At 44.5% G+C, this 19170-nt stretch overlaps 1 protein-coding gene across 2 annotated transcripts in view; it reads right to left on the bottom strand.

Moving 5' to 3' along the window:
* The window catches only part of LOC139543155 (putative uncharacterized protein DDB_G0290521), a 116378-nt gene extending 106844 nt beyond the window's left edge, over window positions 1–9534 (bottom strand). The window contains exons 1-2 of one of the 2 annotated variants that reach the window (XM_071349394.1): window positions 8603–9534; window positions 3687–4820 (exon numbers count right to left, since the gene is read on the bottom strand). In XM_071349394.1, the coding sequence (XP_071205495.1) occupies window positions 3687–4396 (710 nt within the window). In that variant the 5' untranslated portion in view covers window positions 4397–4820; window positions 8603–9534. The remainder of the gene's footprint in view (window positions 1–3686; window positions 4821–8602) is intronic. The other variant, XM_071349395.1, reaches the window with a different exon arrangement.
* Between the last annotated feature and the right edge of the window lie 9636 nt (window positions 9535–19170).

Raw genomic sequence — 19170 nt, 5'->3', positions numbered from 1 at the left:
TAGCTAGCTTAGACACTACTAAAGTTAGCTAGCTTAGACACTACTAAAGTTAGCTAGCTTAGAAACTACTAAAGTTAGCTAGCTTAGACACTACTAAAGTTAGCTAGCTTAGACACTACTAAAGTTAGCTAGCTTAGCTACTACTAAAGTTAGCTAGCTTAGACACTACTAAAGTTAGCTAGCATAGACACTATTAAAGTTAGCTAGCTTAGCTACTACTAAAGTTAGCTAGCTTAGACACTACTAAAGTTAGCTAGCTTAGACACTACTAAAGTTAGCTAGCTTAGCTACTACTAAAGTTAACTAGCTTAGCTACTACTAAAGTTAGCTAGCTACTTTTGTTAACTCAATTTAAATGTAGCTAAATAATACAAAACAAAACGGATTAACAGTTAATTGCTTTACTGACAATAATGCAGTACTAAACCAAATCAGATGTTCAGATCTACAAATGACATTTAGCTAACAATAGTTACAGAGGGTAGTCGTGATCCAGCAAAGTCCAGCATAGATGAGCAGCCGACATGTTGATGATGCAATTTACTCTAAAAGGTCAAAGGTAATGCAGTAGCATTGGTGTGCAGTTCTTTTTAAATGTAAAATATATGTGTTCTCCACACTCTCGTCCTAATAAGAACGTACTCAAGAGAATGCCTCAGTCTGTGAATGGGTCAGTCTGTTATATCTGGAGTATTTCTCCTGTCTTATCCGGTGTCCTGTGTGAATTTAAGTATGCTCTCTCTAATTCTCTTTCTTTCTTTCTCTCTCTCGGAGGACCTGAGCCCTAGGACCATGCCTCAGGACTACCTGGCCTGATGACTCCTTGCTGTCCCCAGTCCACCTGGCCGTGCTGCTGCTCCAGTTTCAACTGTTCTGCCTGAGGCTATGGAACATGACCTGTTCACCGGACGTGCTACCTGTCCCAGACCTGTTGTTTTCAACTCTCTAGAGACAACAGGCCATGCTTTCCACCTGGCTACCCCTACCCCGGACAACAGCACTGCCCTCCCCTCTGCTACTCGCCCAAGCCTTCCCCATTTCTCTTTCTCCCAAATACAGTCAGCTGATGTTCTAAATGAGCTGCAAAATCTGGACCCTTACAAATCAGCCGGGCTAGATAATCTGGACCCTTTCTTTCTAAAACTATCTGCTGAAATTGTTGCCACCCCTATTACTAGCCTCTTCAACCTCTCTTTCGTGTCGTCTGAGATCCCCAAAGATTGGAAAGCAGCTGCGGTTATCCCCCTCTTCAAAGGGGGGGACACCCTTGACCCTAACTGCTACAGACCTATATCTATCCTACCCTGCCTTTCTAAGGTCTTCGAAAGCCAAGTCAACAAACAGATTACCGACCATTTCGAATCCCACCACACCTTCTCCGCAATGCAATCTGGTTTCAGAGCTGGTCATGGGTGCACCTCAGCCACGCTCAAGGTCATAAACGATATCGTAACCGCCATCGATAGGAAACAATACTGTGCAGCCGTATTCATTGACCTGGCCAAGGCCTTTGACTCTGTCAATCACCACATCCTCATTGGCAGACTCGACAGCCTTGGTTTCTCTAATGATTGCCTCGCCTGGTTCACCAACTATTTCTCTGATCGATTTCAGTGTGTCAAATCGGAGGGTCTGTTGTCCGGGCCTCTGGCAGTCTCTATGGGGGTGCCACAGGGTTCAATTCTTGGACCGACTCTCTTCTCTGTTTACATCAATGATGTCGCTCTTGCTGCTGGTGATTCTCTGATCCACCTCTACGCAGACGACACTATTCTGTATACTTCTGGCCCTTCTTTTGACACTGTGTTAACAACCCTCCAGGCGAGCTTCAATGCCATACAACTCTCCTTCCGTGGCCTCCAACTGCTCTTAAATACAAGTAAAACCAAATGCATGCTCTTCAACCGATCGCTGCCTGCTCCTGCCCGCCTGTCCAACATCACTACTTTGGACGGCTCTGACTTAGAATATGTGGACACCTACAAATACCTAGGTGTCTGGTTAGACTGTAAACTCTCCTTCCAGACTCACATCAAACATCTCCAATCCAAAGTCAAATCTAGAATTGGCTTCCTATTCCGCAACAAAGCATCCTTTACTCATGCTGCCAAACATACCCTTGTAAAACTGACCATCCTACCAATCCTCGACTTCGGTGATGTCATTTACAAAATAGCCTCCAAAACCCTACTCAATAAATTGGATGCAGTCTATCACAGTGCCATCCGTTTTGTCACCAAAGCCCCATATACTACCCACCACTGCGACCTGTACACTCTCGTTGGCTGGCCCTCGCTTCATACTCGTCGCCAAACCCACTGGTTCCAGGTCATCTACAAGACCCTGCTAGGTAAAGTCCCCCCTTATCTCAGCTCGCTGGTCACCATAGCAGCACCTACCTGTAGCACGCGCTCCAGCAGGTATATCTCTCTAGTCACCCCCAAAACCAATTCTTCCTTTGGACGCCTCTCCTTCCAGTTCTCTGCTGCCAATGACTGGAACGAACTACAAAAATCTCTGAAACTGGAAACACCTATCTCCCTCACTAGCTTTAAGCACCAGCTGTCAGAGCAGCTCATAGATTACTGCACCTGTACATAACCCATCTACAATTTAGCCCAAACAACTACCTCTTTACCTACTGTATTTATTTATTAATTTATTTTGCTCCTTTGCACCCCATTATTTCTGTCTCTACTTTGCACTTTCTTCCACTGCAAACCAACCATTCCATTGTTTTTTTAGTTTTTATTTTACTTGCTGTGTTGTACTCACTTCGCCTCCATGGCCTTTTATATTTTTATTTATTTATACATATATTTGTTTGCCTTCACCTCCCTTATCTCACCTCACTTGCTCACATTGTATATAGACTTTTTTTTTTTTTTTCACTGTATTATTGACTATATGTTTGTTTTACTCCATGTGTAACTATGTGTTGTTGTATGTGTCGAACTGCTTTGCTTTATCTTGGCCAGGTCGCAATTGTAAATGAGAACGTGTTCTCAATTTGCCTACCTGGTTAAATAAAGGTTAAATAAAAAATAAAATAAATAAACAGGAGCGGTAGAGATACTCTGAATGATCGGCTATGAAAAGCCAACTGACATTTACTCCTGAGGTGCTGACCTGTTGCGATACTCTGAATGATCGGCTATGAAAAGCCAACTGACATTTACTCCTGATGTGCTGACCTGTTGCACCCTCGACAACCACTGTGATTATTATTATTTGACCCTGCTGGTCATCTACGAACATTTGAACATCTTGGCCATGTTCTGTTATAATCTCCACCCGGCACAGCCAGAAGAGAACTGGCCACCCCTCATAGCCTGGTTCCTCTCTAGGTTTCTTCCTAGGTTCTGGCCTTTCTAGGGAGTTTTTCCTAGCCACCGTGCTTCTACACCTGAATTGCCTGCTGTTTGGGGGTTTTAGGCTACATTTCTGTACAGCACTTTGTGACATCAGCTGATGTAAGAAGGGCTTTGTAAATACATTTGATTGAATGCCCTCGAAGAACGCACTCAGAGCATGAGAGTGTGAAGTATGGTAGTATGTGTAGAGAAACACCTCATGTTAACTGTTCAGCAGTGGAGTTTGTGGTCTACCACACACACACACACACACACACACACACACACACACACACACACACACACACACTAAAAGGTAAGGTAATGACTTACTGTCTGTGGCTGTGGTGGTGGCTGGTGGGGTTTCCCAAGGTGGAGCTGTGAAGTCTCTCTGTCCTCTCTTCCTCCATCCTCTCCAGTCTCTCTTTCTCCATCTCCACGAAGCTGGTCCCTGTCCCGGTCGAGATGGTTCGCGTCAGCCGTGTGTGGGGTGTCCGTTTGGGGGTCTGTGGGGTGCGGGGGGTCTGGGTGGTGACTGGGGTTCGTTTGGGGGTCTGCGGAGTGCGGGGGGTCTGGGTGGTGACTGGAGTACGTTTGGGGGTTTGGGGCGTGTGGGGGGTACGGCGTGGGGTCTTGGGGGTTTGAGGTTTGCGTTGATCCCGTACAGGCACTGGGGGTGGGGGTGGAAGGGCTGTGGGGTTAGGGGTCGGTATGGCTGTCGTGTTGGTACTGGTACGACTATAAGACTGGGTCTGAACAGGGCGGACTGGTACGGAGGGTATGGCTGTGTTGGTTTTGGTGGCAGGTGGTGGCGGGGGGCAGGGTGGCGGTTCAGGGGGTAAAGGTCGTTGCCGGTCGAGACGTAGGTCTTTATTCTCCTGGGCCAGCCGGTCTAATTGAACCTCCAGCTCATCGATACGGTGTTTCTGGATCTCCAGGAGCTTCTGCTGGCTCTCTATGATGTTGTTGAGCTCCAAGAGGTACTCCACGGCCCGGTTAGGGCTCTCTGGGCTGCCCTGGCCGTGGCCCTGACTAGCCTCCATGCTGCTGGTCTGGTCCTGGTCTCAGTAACCTCACAGGTGATAGGCTAACTGGCTAGCGAAGGGACCAGTCCTGAGCTGTGATAGGCTTTGGTTAATGAAGGACCAGTCCTGAGCTGTGATAGGCTTTGGTTAATGAAGGACCAGTCCTGAGCTGTGATAGGGTAACAAAGGGACCAGTCTTGAGCTGTGATAGGCTAACTGGCTAATGAATAGACCAATCCCGAGCTGTGATAGGCTCACTGCAATGCCCTCCCCCCCACCGGAAGGACGTGGGGGGGAGAGGGGCGACTTTTAAAAGGTCCTTCTAGAGGATCAAGATGTTATAGTTCCTGGTTTTGCCCTGCCAGAGACGTCGGTTGGCGCCTCGAACATCTGGTTGGTCCAATCAGGTCAGGTGATCTTGAAGGGGTCAGAGTCCCATCTTCTGAAATCATATGAGACAATGTCACCAAGTCAGATTGTCTACAAATTACTGAGTTATATCCAAAGAAGCAGAGGAGTTGAGATTAACTGATGATGGAGGCTGACAGATGAGGCCCTGATCAAAGTGGATAGACATCTTTCTATCTCAGGTTGTATAGTTTAACAGACAGGAAGGATGTATGAGGTCATGGAACTCTTCCACATTTATCCTTCCTGGTCTGTTTAGAACACTTCTTGAATAGCATCAACTTTGAATCTACATCTATTCAAAATAAGAAGGAAAAGAGCATGTCTGTTTCTGTCACTGCTCAGTAGATAAATGGTGATTTCTCTGTCTAGCTTTATATTCCTGAGTACGTGTTATATTATGTGACAGTTTATCTCACAAATTGTAGTAAGGTCAACAACGTCCTCTGCAATCCTCTGTTGGAAAAGAGCTCTTCTTTCTCTGTGTCATCCATTCCAAGAAAAAGGCAAAAAAAGAAAGGAGGAAGAGGAGGGGTTGGATCCCGAAAGGACAAATAAAGATCAGTAAAAACACTCACACTGCGGTAGGTAGGAGTGTCTACTCTGGGTGAATGTGTTCTAATAGCAGGTAGGAGTGTCTACTCTGGGTGAATGTGTGTTCTAATAGCAGGTAGGAGTGTCTACTCTGGGTGAATGTGTGTTCTAATAGCAGGTAGGAGTGTCTACTCTGGGTGAATGTGTGTTCTAATAGCAGGTAGGAGTGTCTACTCTGGGTGAATGTGTTCTAATAGCAGGTAGGAGTGTCTAGTCTGGGTGAATGTGTTCTAATAGCAGGTAGGAGTGTCTCCTCTGGGTGAATGTGTTCTAATAGCAGGTAGGAGTGTCTCCTCTGGGTGAATGTGTTCTAATAGCAGGTAGGAGTTTCTACTCTGGGTGAATGTGTTCTAATAGCAGGTAGGAGTGTCTACTCTGGGTGAATGTGTTCTAATAGCAGGTAGGAGTGTCTACTCTGGGTGAATGTGTGTTCTAATAGCAGGTAGGAGTGTCTACTCTGGGTGAATGTGTTCTAATAGCAGGTAGGAGTGTCTACTCTGGGTGAATGTGTTCTAATAGCAGGTAGGAGTGTCTCCTCTGGGTGAATGTGTTCTAATAGCAGGTAGGAATGTCTAATCTGGGTGAATGTGTTCTAATAGCAGGTAGGAGTGTCTCCTCTGGGTGAATGTGTTCTAATAGCAGGTAGGAGTGTCTACTCTGGGTGAATGTGTTCTAATAGCAGGTAGGAGTGTCTACTCTGGGTGAATGTGTTCTAATAGCAGGTAGGAGTGTCTACTCTGGGTGAATGTGTTCTAATAGCAGGTAGGAGTGTCTCCTCTGGGTGAATGTGTTCTAATAGCAGGTAGGAGTGTCTACTCTGGGTGAATGTGTTCTAATAGCAGGTAGGAGTGTCTACTCTGGGTGAATGTGTGTTAATAGCAGGTAGGAGTGTCTACTCTGGGTGAATGTGTTCTAATAGCAGGTAGGAGTGTCTACTCTGGGTGAATGTGTGTTAATAGCAGGTAGGAGTGTCTACTCTGGGTGAATGTGTGTTAATAGCAGGTAGGAGTGTCTACTCTGGGTGAATGTGTTCTAATAGCAGGTAGGAGTGTCTGCTCTGGGTGAATGTGTTCTAATAGTAGGTAGGAGTGTCTACTCTGGGTGAATGTGTTCTAATAGCAGGTAGGAGTGTCTACTCTGGGTGAATGTGTGTTAATAGCAGGTAGGAGTGTCTACTCTGGGTGAATGTGTTCTAATAGCAAGTAGGAGTGTCTACTCTGGGTGAATGTGTTCTAATAGCAGGTAGGAGTGTCTACTCTGGGTGAATGTGTTCTAATAGCAGGTAGGAGTGTCTAGTCTGGGTGAATGTGTGTTCTAATAGCAGGTAGGAGTGTCTACTCTGGGTGAATGTGTTCTAATAGCAGGTAGGAGTGTCTCCTCTGGGTGAATGTGTTCTAATAGCAGGTAGGAGTGTCTACTCTGGGTGAATGTGTTCTAATAGCAGGTAGGAGTGTCTCCTCTGGGTGAATGTGTTCTAATAGCAGGTAGGAGTGTCTCCTCTGGGTGAATGTGTTCTAATAGCAGGTAGGAGTGTCTACTCTGGGTGAATGTGTTCTAATAGCAGGTAGGAGTGTCTACTCTGGGTGAATGTGTTCTAATAGCAGGTAGGAGTGTCTCCTCTGGGTGAATGTGTTCTAATAGCAGGTAGGAGTGTCTACTCTGGGTGAATGTGTTCTAATAGCAGGTAGGAGTGTCTACTCTGGGTGAATGTGTTCTAATAGCAGGTAGGAGTGTCTACTCTGGGTGAATGTGTTCTAATAGCAGGTAGGAGTGTCTACTCTCGGTGAATGTGTTCTAATAGCAGGTAGGAGTGTCTACTCTGGGTGAATGTGTTCTAATAGCAGGTAGGAGTGTCTACTCTGGGTGAATGTGTTCTAATAGCAGGTAGGAGTGTCTGCTCTGGGTGAATGTGTTCTAATAGCAGGTAGGAGTGTCTGCTCTTGGTGAATGTGTTCTAATAGCAGGTAGGAGTGTCTACTCTGGGTGAATGTGTTCTAATAGCAGGTAGGAGTGTCTACTCTGGGTGAATGTGTTCTAATAGCAGGTAGGAGTGTCTCCTCTGGGTGAATGTGTGTTAATAGCAGGTAGGAGTGTCTCCTCTGGGTGAATGTGTTCTAATAGCAGGTAGGAGTGTCTACTCTGGGTGAATGTGTTCTAATAGCAGGTAGGAGTGTCTACTCTGGGTGAATGTGTGTTCTAATAGCAGGTAGGAGTGTCTACTCTGGGTGAATGTGTTCTAATAGCAGGTAGGAGTGTCTCCTCTGGGTGAATGTGTTCTAATAGCAGGTAGGAGTGTCTCCTCTGGGTGAATGTGTTCTAATAGCAGGTAGGAGTGTCTACTCTGGGTGAATGTGTTCTAATAGCAGGTAGGAGTGTCTCCTCTGGGTGAATGTGTTCTAATAGCAGGTAGGAGTGTCTCCTCTGGGTGAATGTGTTCTAATAGCAGGTAGGAGTGTCTGCTCTGGGTGAATGTGTTCTAATAGCAGGTAGGAGTGTCTCCTCTGGGGGAATGTGTGTTAATAGCAGGTAGGAGTGTCTACTCTGGGTGAATGTGTTCTAATAGCAGGTAGGAGTGTCTCCTCTGGGTGAATGTGTTCTAATAGCAGGTAGGAGTGTCTCCTCTGGGTGAATGTGTTCTAATAGCAGGTAGGAGTGTCTCCTCTGGGTGAATGTGTTCTAATAGCAGGTAGGAGTGTCTCCTCTGGGTGAATGTGTTCTAATAGCAGGTAGGAGTGTCTCCTCTGGGTGAATGTGTTCTAATAGCAGGTAGGAGTGTCTCCTCTGGGTGAATGTGTTCTAATAGCAGGTAGGAGTGTCTACTCTGGGTGAATGTGTTCTAATAGCAGGTAGGAGTGTCTCCTCTGGGTGAATGTGTTCTAATAGCAGGTAGGAGTGTCTACTCTGGGTGAATGTGTGAGGCTCTGAATTCTGTTCTCATTCTGTCTCTCTCTCCTTCTGTATCTCTCTCCCAATGTCTCTCTCACCCTCTGTCTCTGAGGCTGAAAACGCTGCACTGTAAACTCTCCTCATGGGGTTTCAGCTCACCACATAAATACTGGGAAGCTTCATCTGAAGTCTTTAGAGCAGGAGAAATCACTACTGATCATCATCTAGCTGCTCCACACTACCTAACCAGCAGCCTCCACTCTGCTCTCTTAAGACCGTCAGGATGCCTTCTCCTTACTGTCTTAATGTTTGATATATTGTTTTGTAGTGTCATACCCAGTCAGTAGATTGCAGCATTCTCTGCCTCCATACTTCTTCTTCTTCTTGCCTGTCTTGTGCTGCAGGGTTGAAGGAGGATAAGAAGAAGCCTTGTGGAAATAATCATTGATCCTCTCTCTCCATATGCTCGAATAATCCCAATTTGTCGATACGTCTAAACCGTTTGATAAGATGACGTATTTTATATAGTGAGGGATTCCGCTCCTCTATGTTCCTTTTCTTCAGACGGTAGAGTGCAATGTGGCCTGTTCTGTCTGGTGCACCGCGACAACACCGATCCAGTCCCCAGCCCGGTACAGTGTCCCGTTATCACGTTATTGTTTTAGCTCTGAGGCACGCAGGCTGCCGTAGTGTTGAGAGATGGTATGGAACCGATCGGGGTTCTGAACACACACGGACAGAAACCGTCACGCAGCGGCGATAAAAAAAATCACCAATAAAAACACCCTGGGATTTGCGCACTAATGTCTCCACAGCCCAACGCATTCACACGCTAATATGTCAAAAATCAGACGCATAGCTGACTTGGTTAACGGGTCGTTTTTTTACGCATTTCAATGATGGCAGACTCCCGACGTGTCTCGCCTCACTCGCAGCAAATATGACAAGCACACTGTGGAACACGAGTCTTCAAGACAGATTCAACAATTTCATAAATTAGCCTAAAAAGGTAATGTGTTCCATATATCTCCCCTTATATCGCCATCTCGTAGTGGGTGAAGTTTATTGCAGTCTAATATTTCCTGAAGATAGAATTATAAGTCCAAATCTGTGTGGCTGTAGTCTTGATGCTGACAGAATGAGCGGCGGGGTGATTAGTCGGTCCATCCCCCGCGGTCCCCGTTCAGCATCGCGTATCCACTGCACCTGCCGCCCCCCTCCGCCATTCTGAAGCACCGCAGAGTGGCCAATACACACTGCAGCTCCTCTCAGATCCTCTCACAAAGAGGAGGATGTGGAGGAGGGGGTAGGAGGCGCGGGGTGCATGTGGTGGCTCGGTTTATGCAAGTGAGTCAGACGAGATATATTGCCACGTTCAAATCAACTGGGAAATCGGAACTCGGAAATATCCGACTTCCGTGCATCCAAGGCAACTGGGAACTCGAAAAATAATAAAAGATAAACGAGCTCCAACGAGGAAGAAAATATTTTGAACGATAATCCAACTCGGAATTCCAAGTCGAAAAATTGGGCATCTTTCTAGAGCTCCAACTTTCAGACCTGAAGATCACTGACATCATGATTTGACCTTGCTTTTGTCCGAATTTCCAGTTGTCTTCAAAGCACCATTATGTTCACATAGTAGTGGGAAGTAGGAAACTCTGACATTTCCGATTTGCTTACTGGTTGTAGTTTTACACATTCCGCTTTTAACCAGTTAGCAAGTCAGAGAATCCGAGTTCCGACTATCAATTGAACGTGGCATTAGTTGTTGCTTTCTCTCCAAACTCTCTGACGTTAGAGCTTACATGTAGTGATGACAGTGGCGAGTAAACTGAACTCCTTGAGTCGACCATTTTAGACCGAGGAGAAGCATGTTCTGACAAGAGAGAGTTTCTGCAATAAGAGCGGAAAAGTAATACATATGGCCTTATAAATCAAAGAATGTGACATACATTTTTAAATATATGATCATATATTTAAAACCCATATATAATGGTGACATACACGTTAATATATGTTAATAACATACAGTATATAAATCTCATACCCCTCATACAAAACAAATTATATAATATGGGTATGTATTTTAAACATGAAAAAATGAAATACATTTATTGCTTTGAAATGTATTCCAGAAACAAAACTTATTTTTTTAATTTTTTTACATGGCATATTTAAAACAAATCATAAATCTCACATGTAGAGATTAATTATTTTCTAAATGCATTTAGAGTTAGGCAAATGTATAACTACTTTGTCATATCTTTGTATCTACTGTAGAAGTTGCCTTCTCATGGTGAGATTGAGATGGTATAAACTTATGTAGGTTTATACATTTGTGATGTACACATTTTGAAAACGTACAGAAACCTATCTAAGTATGAATGTGTATTATTATACACTATAGTTGTGGCTGCCCATAAAGTTATGGAATCACATTGTGTTTGTAAAACATACTTTAGATATTGTTGTAATCAATGACTGTATATGTTTGTAATCCACTATCCAGGGGATTTCCATTGGGAATTGTTTATGCCTGTTGCCACCAGCAGGGGGCGAGGGAGAACAGCGGTTGGCGTCTCCCCTCTCTCCTTAACAACGCTCGAAGAAGACACCTGTGACAACTCTATCACATCACCTACTGTATTATTTCTTTGTTCTCTTAAACAGGAACACTACACGACCAAAAATATGTGGACACCTGCTCGTCCAACATCTCATTCCAAAATCATTGGCATTAATATGGAGTTGGTCCCCCCCTTCGCTGCTATAACAGCCTCCACTCATCTGGGAAGGATTTCCACTAGATGTTGGAACATTGCTGCTATAACAGCCTCCACTCATCTGGGAAGGCTTTCCACTAGATGTTGGAACATTGCTGCTATAACAGCCTCCACTCTTCTGGGAAGGCTTTCCACTAGATGTTGGAACATTGCTGTGGGGACTTGCTTCCATTCAGCCACAAGAGCATTAGTGAGGTCGGACACTGATGTTGGGCGATTAGGCCTGGCTCGCAGTCGGCGTTCCAATTCATCACAAAAAGGTGTTCGATGGGGTTGAGGTCAGGGCTCTGTGCAGGCTTTACACCACTCCAGCCGACGCTTGGCATTACGCATGGTGATCTTAGGCTTGTGTACGGCTGCTCGGCCATGGAAACCCATTTCATGAAGTACCCGACGAACAGTTCTTGTGCTGACTTTGCTTCCAGAGGCAGTTTGGAAATCAGTAGTGATTGTTGCAACCGGGGACAGACGATTTCTACGAGCTACTCGCTTCAGTACTCGGCCTTCCCGTTCTGTGAGCTTGTGTGGCCTACCACTTCAAGGCCGAGCCGTTGTTGCTCCTAGACGTTTCCCCTTTACAATAACAGCACTTACAGTTGACCGGGGAAGGTCTAGCAGGGCAGAAATTTGACGAACTGACTTGTTGGAAAGGTGGCATCCTATGACTGTGCCACGTTGAAAGTCACTGATCTCGATTTTATACACCTATCAGCCATCACCCAAATTGTTTGGGGACAGACTTGGTGGACACAACCGAGCACTGAAGGTGTTCCTTGGTAAAGATTGCCACTCCACCAGCTTTGGAAGATCTGTCTTGCTGAAAAAGGTTATAACCAGAAAGGTTAACATCAGTATTCAAACAGTCTTCCTTAAGCGCGTCTCAGTAATGACCAACACATTTGGATTGGAGAATATAAATAGTGTATGTGGCGTATACAAGCACATTATCTATAGAAAATGTTAAAGTCGGAATGGTTATCTGAGTGAAACTTAGCTTTTATGTTGTTATCTTTGGCCTCTTTGTTGCCTCTCTGATTAATGCCCTCCTTGCCTGGTCCGTGAGTTTTGGTAGGCGGCCCTCTCTTGGCAGGTTTGTTGTGGTGCCATATTCTTTCCATTTTTTAATAATGGATTTAATGGGGCTCTGTGGGATGTTCAAAGTTTGGGATATTTTTGGGGTGGTGCCCCCCTTGCTTAGTGGTGTTGCAGACTCTGGGGCCTTTCAGAACAGGTGTATATATACTGAGATCATGTGACAGATCACGTGACACTTAGATTGCACACAGGTGGACTTTATTTAACTAATTATGTGACTTCTGAAGGTAATTGGTTGCACCAGATCTTATTTAGGGGCTTCATAGCAAATGGGGTGAATACTATTGCACCCACCACTTTTCCGTTTTAATTTTTTTTTTGAAACAAGTAATTTTTTTCATTTCACCAATTTGGACAATTTTGTTTATGTCCATTAGATGAAATCCAAATAAAAATCCATTTAAATTACAGGTTGTAATGCAACAAAATAGGAAAAATGCCAAAGGGGGATGAATACTTTTGCATGGCACTGTATTTTCTCACATGTAGGCTGTGCCCCAAATGGCATGCAATTCCCTACATAGTGCATTATGTAGGGAATGGGAGGGCCCACAGAAGTAGTGCACTACATAGGGAATGGGATACCATTTAGGAGGTGGCCCTAGTCTCTCCACACAGCCTCTGTATGTCGGGCAAGCCGGACTATAGCTCACATGATGAAATCAGAAACAATTTACCCAAACGTATTTTATTTATCACTTTATTTCATTTCATGTTAGTAACTACATGTCATTTTTTAATTTTTCAAAAAACTCCCCTGTTGATGCATTCATTAACCAAACCGTACAATATGATTAACCATAACAAAAGAGAGAGAGAGAGACTAGATAACAACCTGGATATATGTGATAGTGTTACATAGGTTTCTGTACACTGAGCAGGCGCTGGGCCATACACATGGGATACATCCCAAATGGCATCCTGATATATTCCCTGTATAGTCAGAAGGAGTGGACTATGTAGGGGATAGGGACTGTAGAGCATAGGGACTGTATAGGGAATAGGGACTGTGTAGGGAATAGGGACTGTGTAGGGAATAGGATGTCATGTGGGACGCAGACATAGTAGACTTCACTGTTACATCATAGAGCTTAGAAACAACAGCTCCCATTTGGGCTTAGAGTCCTGGAGTTGGCTTGTTGGGGATACTGGGGGACTGGAGTTGGGCTGTTGGGGATACTGGGGGACTGGAGTTGGGCTGTTGGGGGTAGTGGAGGACCAGGGAAACACTGCACTAGAGCTTACATTAACATAAAACACTGGCTAACCACTGGTGTGGGGGTAAGACTCAGTGGAAATGCATCACCATAGTACTAGACTAGTACTCATATTAAGTCAGTACTGCTGTAGTACTCTTACACAGTACAGTTTAAGTCAGTACTGCTGTAGTACTCTTACACAGTACAGTTTAAGTCAGTACTGCTGTAGTACTCTTACACAGTACAGTTTAAGTCGGTACTGCTGTAGTACTCTTATACAGTACAGTTTAAGTCAGTACTGCTGTAGTACTCTTACACAGTACAGTTTAAGGCAGTACTACTATAGTACTCTTTCACAGTACAGTTTAAGTCAGTACTGCTGTAGTACTCTTACACAGTACAGTTTAAGTCAGTACTGCTGTAGTACTCTTACACAGTATAGTTTAAGTCAGTACTGCTGTACTACTCGTATACAGTACAGTTTAAATCAGTACTGCTATAGTACTCTTACACAGTACAGTTTAAGGCAGTACTACTATAGTACTCTTACACAGTACAGTTTAAGTCAGTACTGCTGTAGTACTCTTACACAGTACAGTTTAAGTCAGTACTGCTGTAGTACTCTTACACAGTATAGTTTAAGTCAGTACTACTGTAGTACTCTTACACAGTACAGTTTAAGGCAGTACTACTATAGTACTCTTACACAGTACAGTTTAAGTCAGTACTGCTGTAGTACTCTTACACAGTACAGTTTAAGTCAGTACTGCTGTAGTACTCTTACACAGTACAGTTTAAGTCAGTACTGCTATAGTACTCGTATACAGTACAGTTTAAGTCAGTACTGCTGTAGTACTCTTACACAGTATAGTTTAAGGCAGTACTACTATAGTACTCTTACACAGTACAGTTTAAGGCAGTACTACTATAGTACTCTTACACAGTACAGTTTAAGTCAGTACTGCTGTAGTACTCTTACACAGTACAGTTTAAGTCAGTACTGCTGTAGTACTCTTACACAGTACAGTTTAAGTCAGTACTGCTGTAGTACTCTTACACTGTACAGTTTAAGTCAGTACTGCTATAGTACTCGTATACAGTACAGTTTAAGTCAGTACTGCTGTAGTACTCGTATAAAGTACATTTTTACTGTGCAATTAGTTGTAGCCCCTAACATGGCGATCAATAATCAATAATATCATGAAGTTGGATAAAATATTGATCATATTTATAATTCGCATTGACATTGATAAATGGTGCTGGACTGTAATTAAGGTTATGAGGTACACTAGTGACTTTACATTGAGCCCTGGTGATGGGAGGCTGGTACCAGCTAGTCTGTTGAACACTACAGGGCCCAACACTGGTATGTTACTAGTGACTCAGCTAGTCTGTTGAACACTACAGGGCCCAACACTGGTATGTTACTAGTGACTCAACTAGTCTGTTGAACACTACAGGGCCCAACACTGGTATGTTACTAGTGACTCAGCTAGTCTGTTGAACACTACAGGGCCCAACACTGGTATGTTACTAGTGACTCAGCTAGTCTGTTGAACACTACAGGGCCCAACACTGGTATGTTACTAGTGACTCAGCTAGTCTGTTGAACACTACAGGGCCCAACACTGGTATGTTACTAGTGACTCAGCTAGTCTGTTGAACACTACAGGGCCCAACACTGGTATGTTACTAGTGACTCAGCTAGTCTGTTGAACACTACAGGGCCCAACACTGGTATGTTACTAGTGACTCAGCTAGTCTGTTGAACACTACAGGGCCCAACACTGGTATGTCACTAGTGACTCAGCTAGTCTGTTGAACACTACAGGGCCCAACACTGGTATGTCACTAGTGACTCAGCTAGTCTGTTGAACACTACAGGGCCCAACACTGGTATGTTACTAGTAACTCAGCTAGTCTGTTGAACACTACAGGGCCCAACACTGGTATGTCACTAGTGACTCAGCTAGTCTGTTGAACACTACAGGGCCCAACACTGGTATGTCACTAGTGACTCAGCTAGTCTGTTGAACACTACAGGGCCCAACACTGGTATGTTACTAGTGACTCAGCTAGTCTGTTGAACACTACAGGGCCCAACACTGGTATGTTACTAGTGACTCAGCTAGTCTGTTGAACACTACAGGGCCCAACACTGGTATGTTACTAGTGACTCAGCTAGTCTGTTGAACACTACAGGGCCCAACACTGGTATGTTACTAGTGACTCAGCTAGTCTGTTGAACAATACAGGGCCCAACACTGGTATGTTACTAGTGACTCAGCTAGTCTGTTGAACACTACAGGGCCCAACACTGGTATGTTACTAGTGACTCAGCTAGTCTGTTGAACACTACAGGGCCCAACACTGGTATGTTACTAGTGACTCAGCTAGTCTGTTGAACACTACAGGGCCCAACACTGGTATGTTACTAGTGACTCAGCTAGTCTGTTGAACACTACAGGGCCCAACACTGGTATGTCACTAGTGACTCAGCTAGTCTGTTGAACACTACAGGGCCCAACACTGGTATGTTACTAGTGACTCAGCTAGTCTGTTGAACACTACAGGGCCCAACACTGGTATGTTACTAGTAACTCAGCTAGTCTGTTGAACACTACAGGGCCCAACACTGGTATGTCACTAGTGACTCAGCTAGTCTGTTGAACACTACAGGGCCCAACACTGGTATGTCACTAGTGACTCAGCTAGTCTGTTGAACACTACAGGGCCCAACACTGGTATGTCACTAGTGACTCAGCTAGTCTGTTGAACACTACAGGGCCCAACACTGGTATGTTACTAGTGACTCAGCTAGTCTGTTGAACACTACAGGGCCCAACACTGGTATGTTACTAGTGACTCAGCTAGTCTGTTGAACACTACAGGGCCCAACACTGGTATGTTACTAGTGACTCAGCTAGTCTGTTGAACACTACAGGGCCCAACACTGGTATGTTACTAGTGACTCAGTTAGTCTGTTGAACACTACATGGCCCAACACTGGTATGTTACTAGTGACTCAGCTAGTCTGTTGAACACTACAGGGCCCAACACTGGTATGTTACTAGTGACTCAGCTAGTCTGTTGAACACTACAGGGCCCAACACTGGTATGTTACTAGTGACTCAGCTAGTCTGTTGAACACTACAGGGTATGTTACTAGTGACTCAGCTAGTCTGTTGAAGACTACAGGGCCCAACACTGGTATGTTACTAGTGACTCAGCTAGTCTGTTGAAGACTACAGGGTATGTTACTAGTGACTCAGCTAGTCTGTTGAACACTACAGGGTATGTTACTATGATCAGCTAGTCTGTTGAACACTACAGGGCCCAACACTTGTATGTTACTAGTGACTCAGCTAGTCTGTTGAAGACTACAGGGCCCAACACTGGTATGTTACTAGTGACTCAGCTAGTCTGTTGAACACTACAGGGTATGTTACTAGTGACTCAGCTAGTCTGTTGAAGACTACAGGGCCCAACACTGGTATGTTACTAGTGACTCAGCTAGTCTGTTGAACACTACAGGGCCCAACACTGGTATGTTACTAGTGACTCAGCTAGTCTGTTGAACACTACAGGGTATGTTACTAGTGACTCAGCTAGTCTGTTGAACACTACAGGGTATGTTACTATGATCAGCTAGTCTGTTGAACACTACAGGGCCCAACACTTGTATGTTACTAGTGACTCAGCTAGTCTGTTGAAGACTACAGGGCCCAACACTGGTATGTTACTAGTGACTCAGCTAGTCTGTTGAACACTACAGGGTATGTTACTAGTGACTCAGCTAGTCTGTTGAAGACTACAGGGCCCAACACTGGTATGTTACTAGTGACTCAGCTAGTCTGTTGAAGACTACAGGGTATGTTACTAGTGACTCAGCTAGTCTGTTGAAGACTACAGGGCCCAACACTGGTATGTTACTAGTGACTCAGCTAGTCTGTTGAACACTACAGGGTATGTTACTAGTGACTCAGATAGTCTGTTGAACACTACAGGGTATGTTACTAGTGACTCAGCTAGTCTGTTGAAGACTACAGGGCCCAACACTGGTATGTTACTAGTGACTCAGCTAGTCTGTTGCACACTACAGGGTATGTTACTAGTGACTCAGATAGTCTGTTGAACACTACAGGGTATGTTACTAGTGACTCAGCTAGTCTGTTGAAGACTACAGGGCCCAACACTGGTATGTTACTAGTGACTCAGCTAGTCTGTTGAACACTACAGGGTATGTTACTAGTGACTCAGCTAGTCTGTTGAAGACTACAGGGCCCAACACTGGTATGTTACTAGTGACTCAGCTAGTCTGTTGAACACTACAGGGTATGTTACTAGTGACTCAGCTAGTCTGTTGAAGACTACAGGGCCCAACACTGGTATGTTACTAGTGACTCAGCTAGTCTGTTGAAGACTACATGGCCCAACACTGGTATGTTACTAGTGACTCAGCTAATCTGTTGAACACTACAGGGTATGTTACTAGTGACTCAGCTAGTCTGTTGAAGATTACAGGGCCCAACACTGGTATGTTACTAGTGACTCAGCTAGTCTGTTGAACACTACAGGGTATGTTACTAGTGACTCAGCTAATCTGTTGAACACTACAGGGTATGTTACTAGTGACTCAGCTAGTCTGTTGAACATTACAGGGTATGTTACTAGTGACTCAGCTAGTCTGTTGAACACTACAGGGCCCAACACTGGTATGTTACTAGTGACTCAGCTAGTCTGTTGAACACTACAGGGTATGTTACTAGTGACTCAGCTAGTCTGTTGAAGACTACAGGGCCCAACACTGGTATGTTACTAGTGACTCAGCTAGTCTGTTGAAGACTACAGGGCCCAACACTGGTATGTTACTACTGACTCAGCTAGTCTGTTGAACACTACAGGGTATGTTACTAGTGACTCAGCTAGTCTGTTGAACACTACAGGGCCCAACACTTGTATGTTACTAGTGACTCAGCTAGTCTGTTGAACACTACAGGGCCCAACACTGGTATGTTACTAGTGACTCAGCTAGTCTGTTGAACACTACAGGGCCCAACACTGGTATGTTACTAGTGACTCAGCTAGTCTGTTGAACACTACAGGGCCCAACACTGGTATGTTACTAGTGACTCAGCTAGTCTGTTGAACACTACAGGGCCCAACACTGGTATGTCACTAGTGATTCAGCTAGTCTGTTGAACACTACAGGGCCCAACACTGGTATGTTACTAGTGACTCAGCTAGTCTGTTGAACACTACAGGGTATGTCACTAGTGACTCAGCTAGTCTGTTGAACACTACAGGGCCCAACACTGGTATGTCACTAGTGACTCAGCTAGTCTGTTGAACACTACAGGGTATGTTACTAGTGACTCAGCTAGTCTGTTGAACACTACAGGGTATGTTACTATGATCAGCTAGTCTGTTGAACACTACAGGGCCCAACACTGGTATGTCACTAGTGACTCAGCTAGTCTGTTGAACACTACAGGGGGAAACAATGAGCTCTGTAAGAGTTACACTGCAGGTGATTCCCTGAATATTTTCACTAATATCTACCATGCTTTCATCACCATGTTAGATTTAGTTTTTGTTCCTGAATTATCTGGTGCCAGGGGACAAAGATAGAGTACAGATGTAGGATCTTAATTTGAGCCAGTTTGCTGCAGCAGGAAAATAATCCTGCAGGAATTGTCAATCGTTTTTTTGTGGATTATAATTCATAGACTTTTTTTGTAGGAGTTGATAGGTTTTTCGTTATAGTAAATCAAGTCTGACATTTTTAAGGGGAAATTACAAACTTGAAATGCCTTTTAAAACC

Source organism: Salvelinus alpinus, chromosome 17 (genome assembly GCF_045679555.1).
Source record: "Salvelinus alpinus chromosome 17, SLU_Salpinus.1, whole genome shotgun sequence".
Classification (NCBI taxonomy): domain Eukaryota; kingdom Metazoa; phylum Chordata; class Actinopteri; order Salmoniformes; family Salmonidae; genus Salvelinus; species Salvelinus alpinus.
Note: the sequence above shows the minus strand (reverse complement) of the source record. Positions and strands in the feature narration are given on the sequence as shown.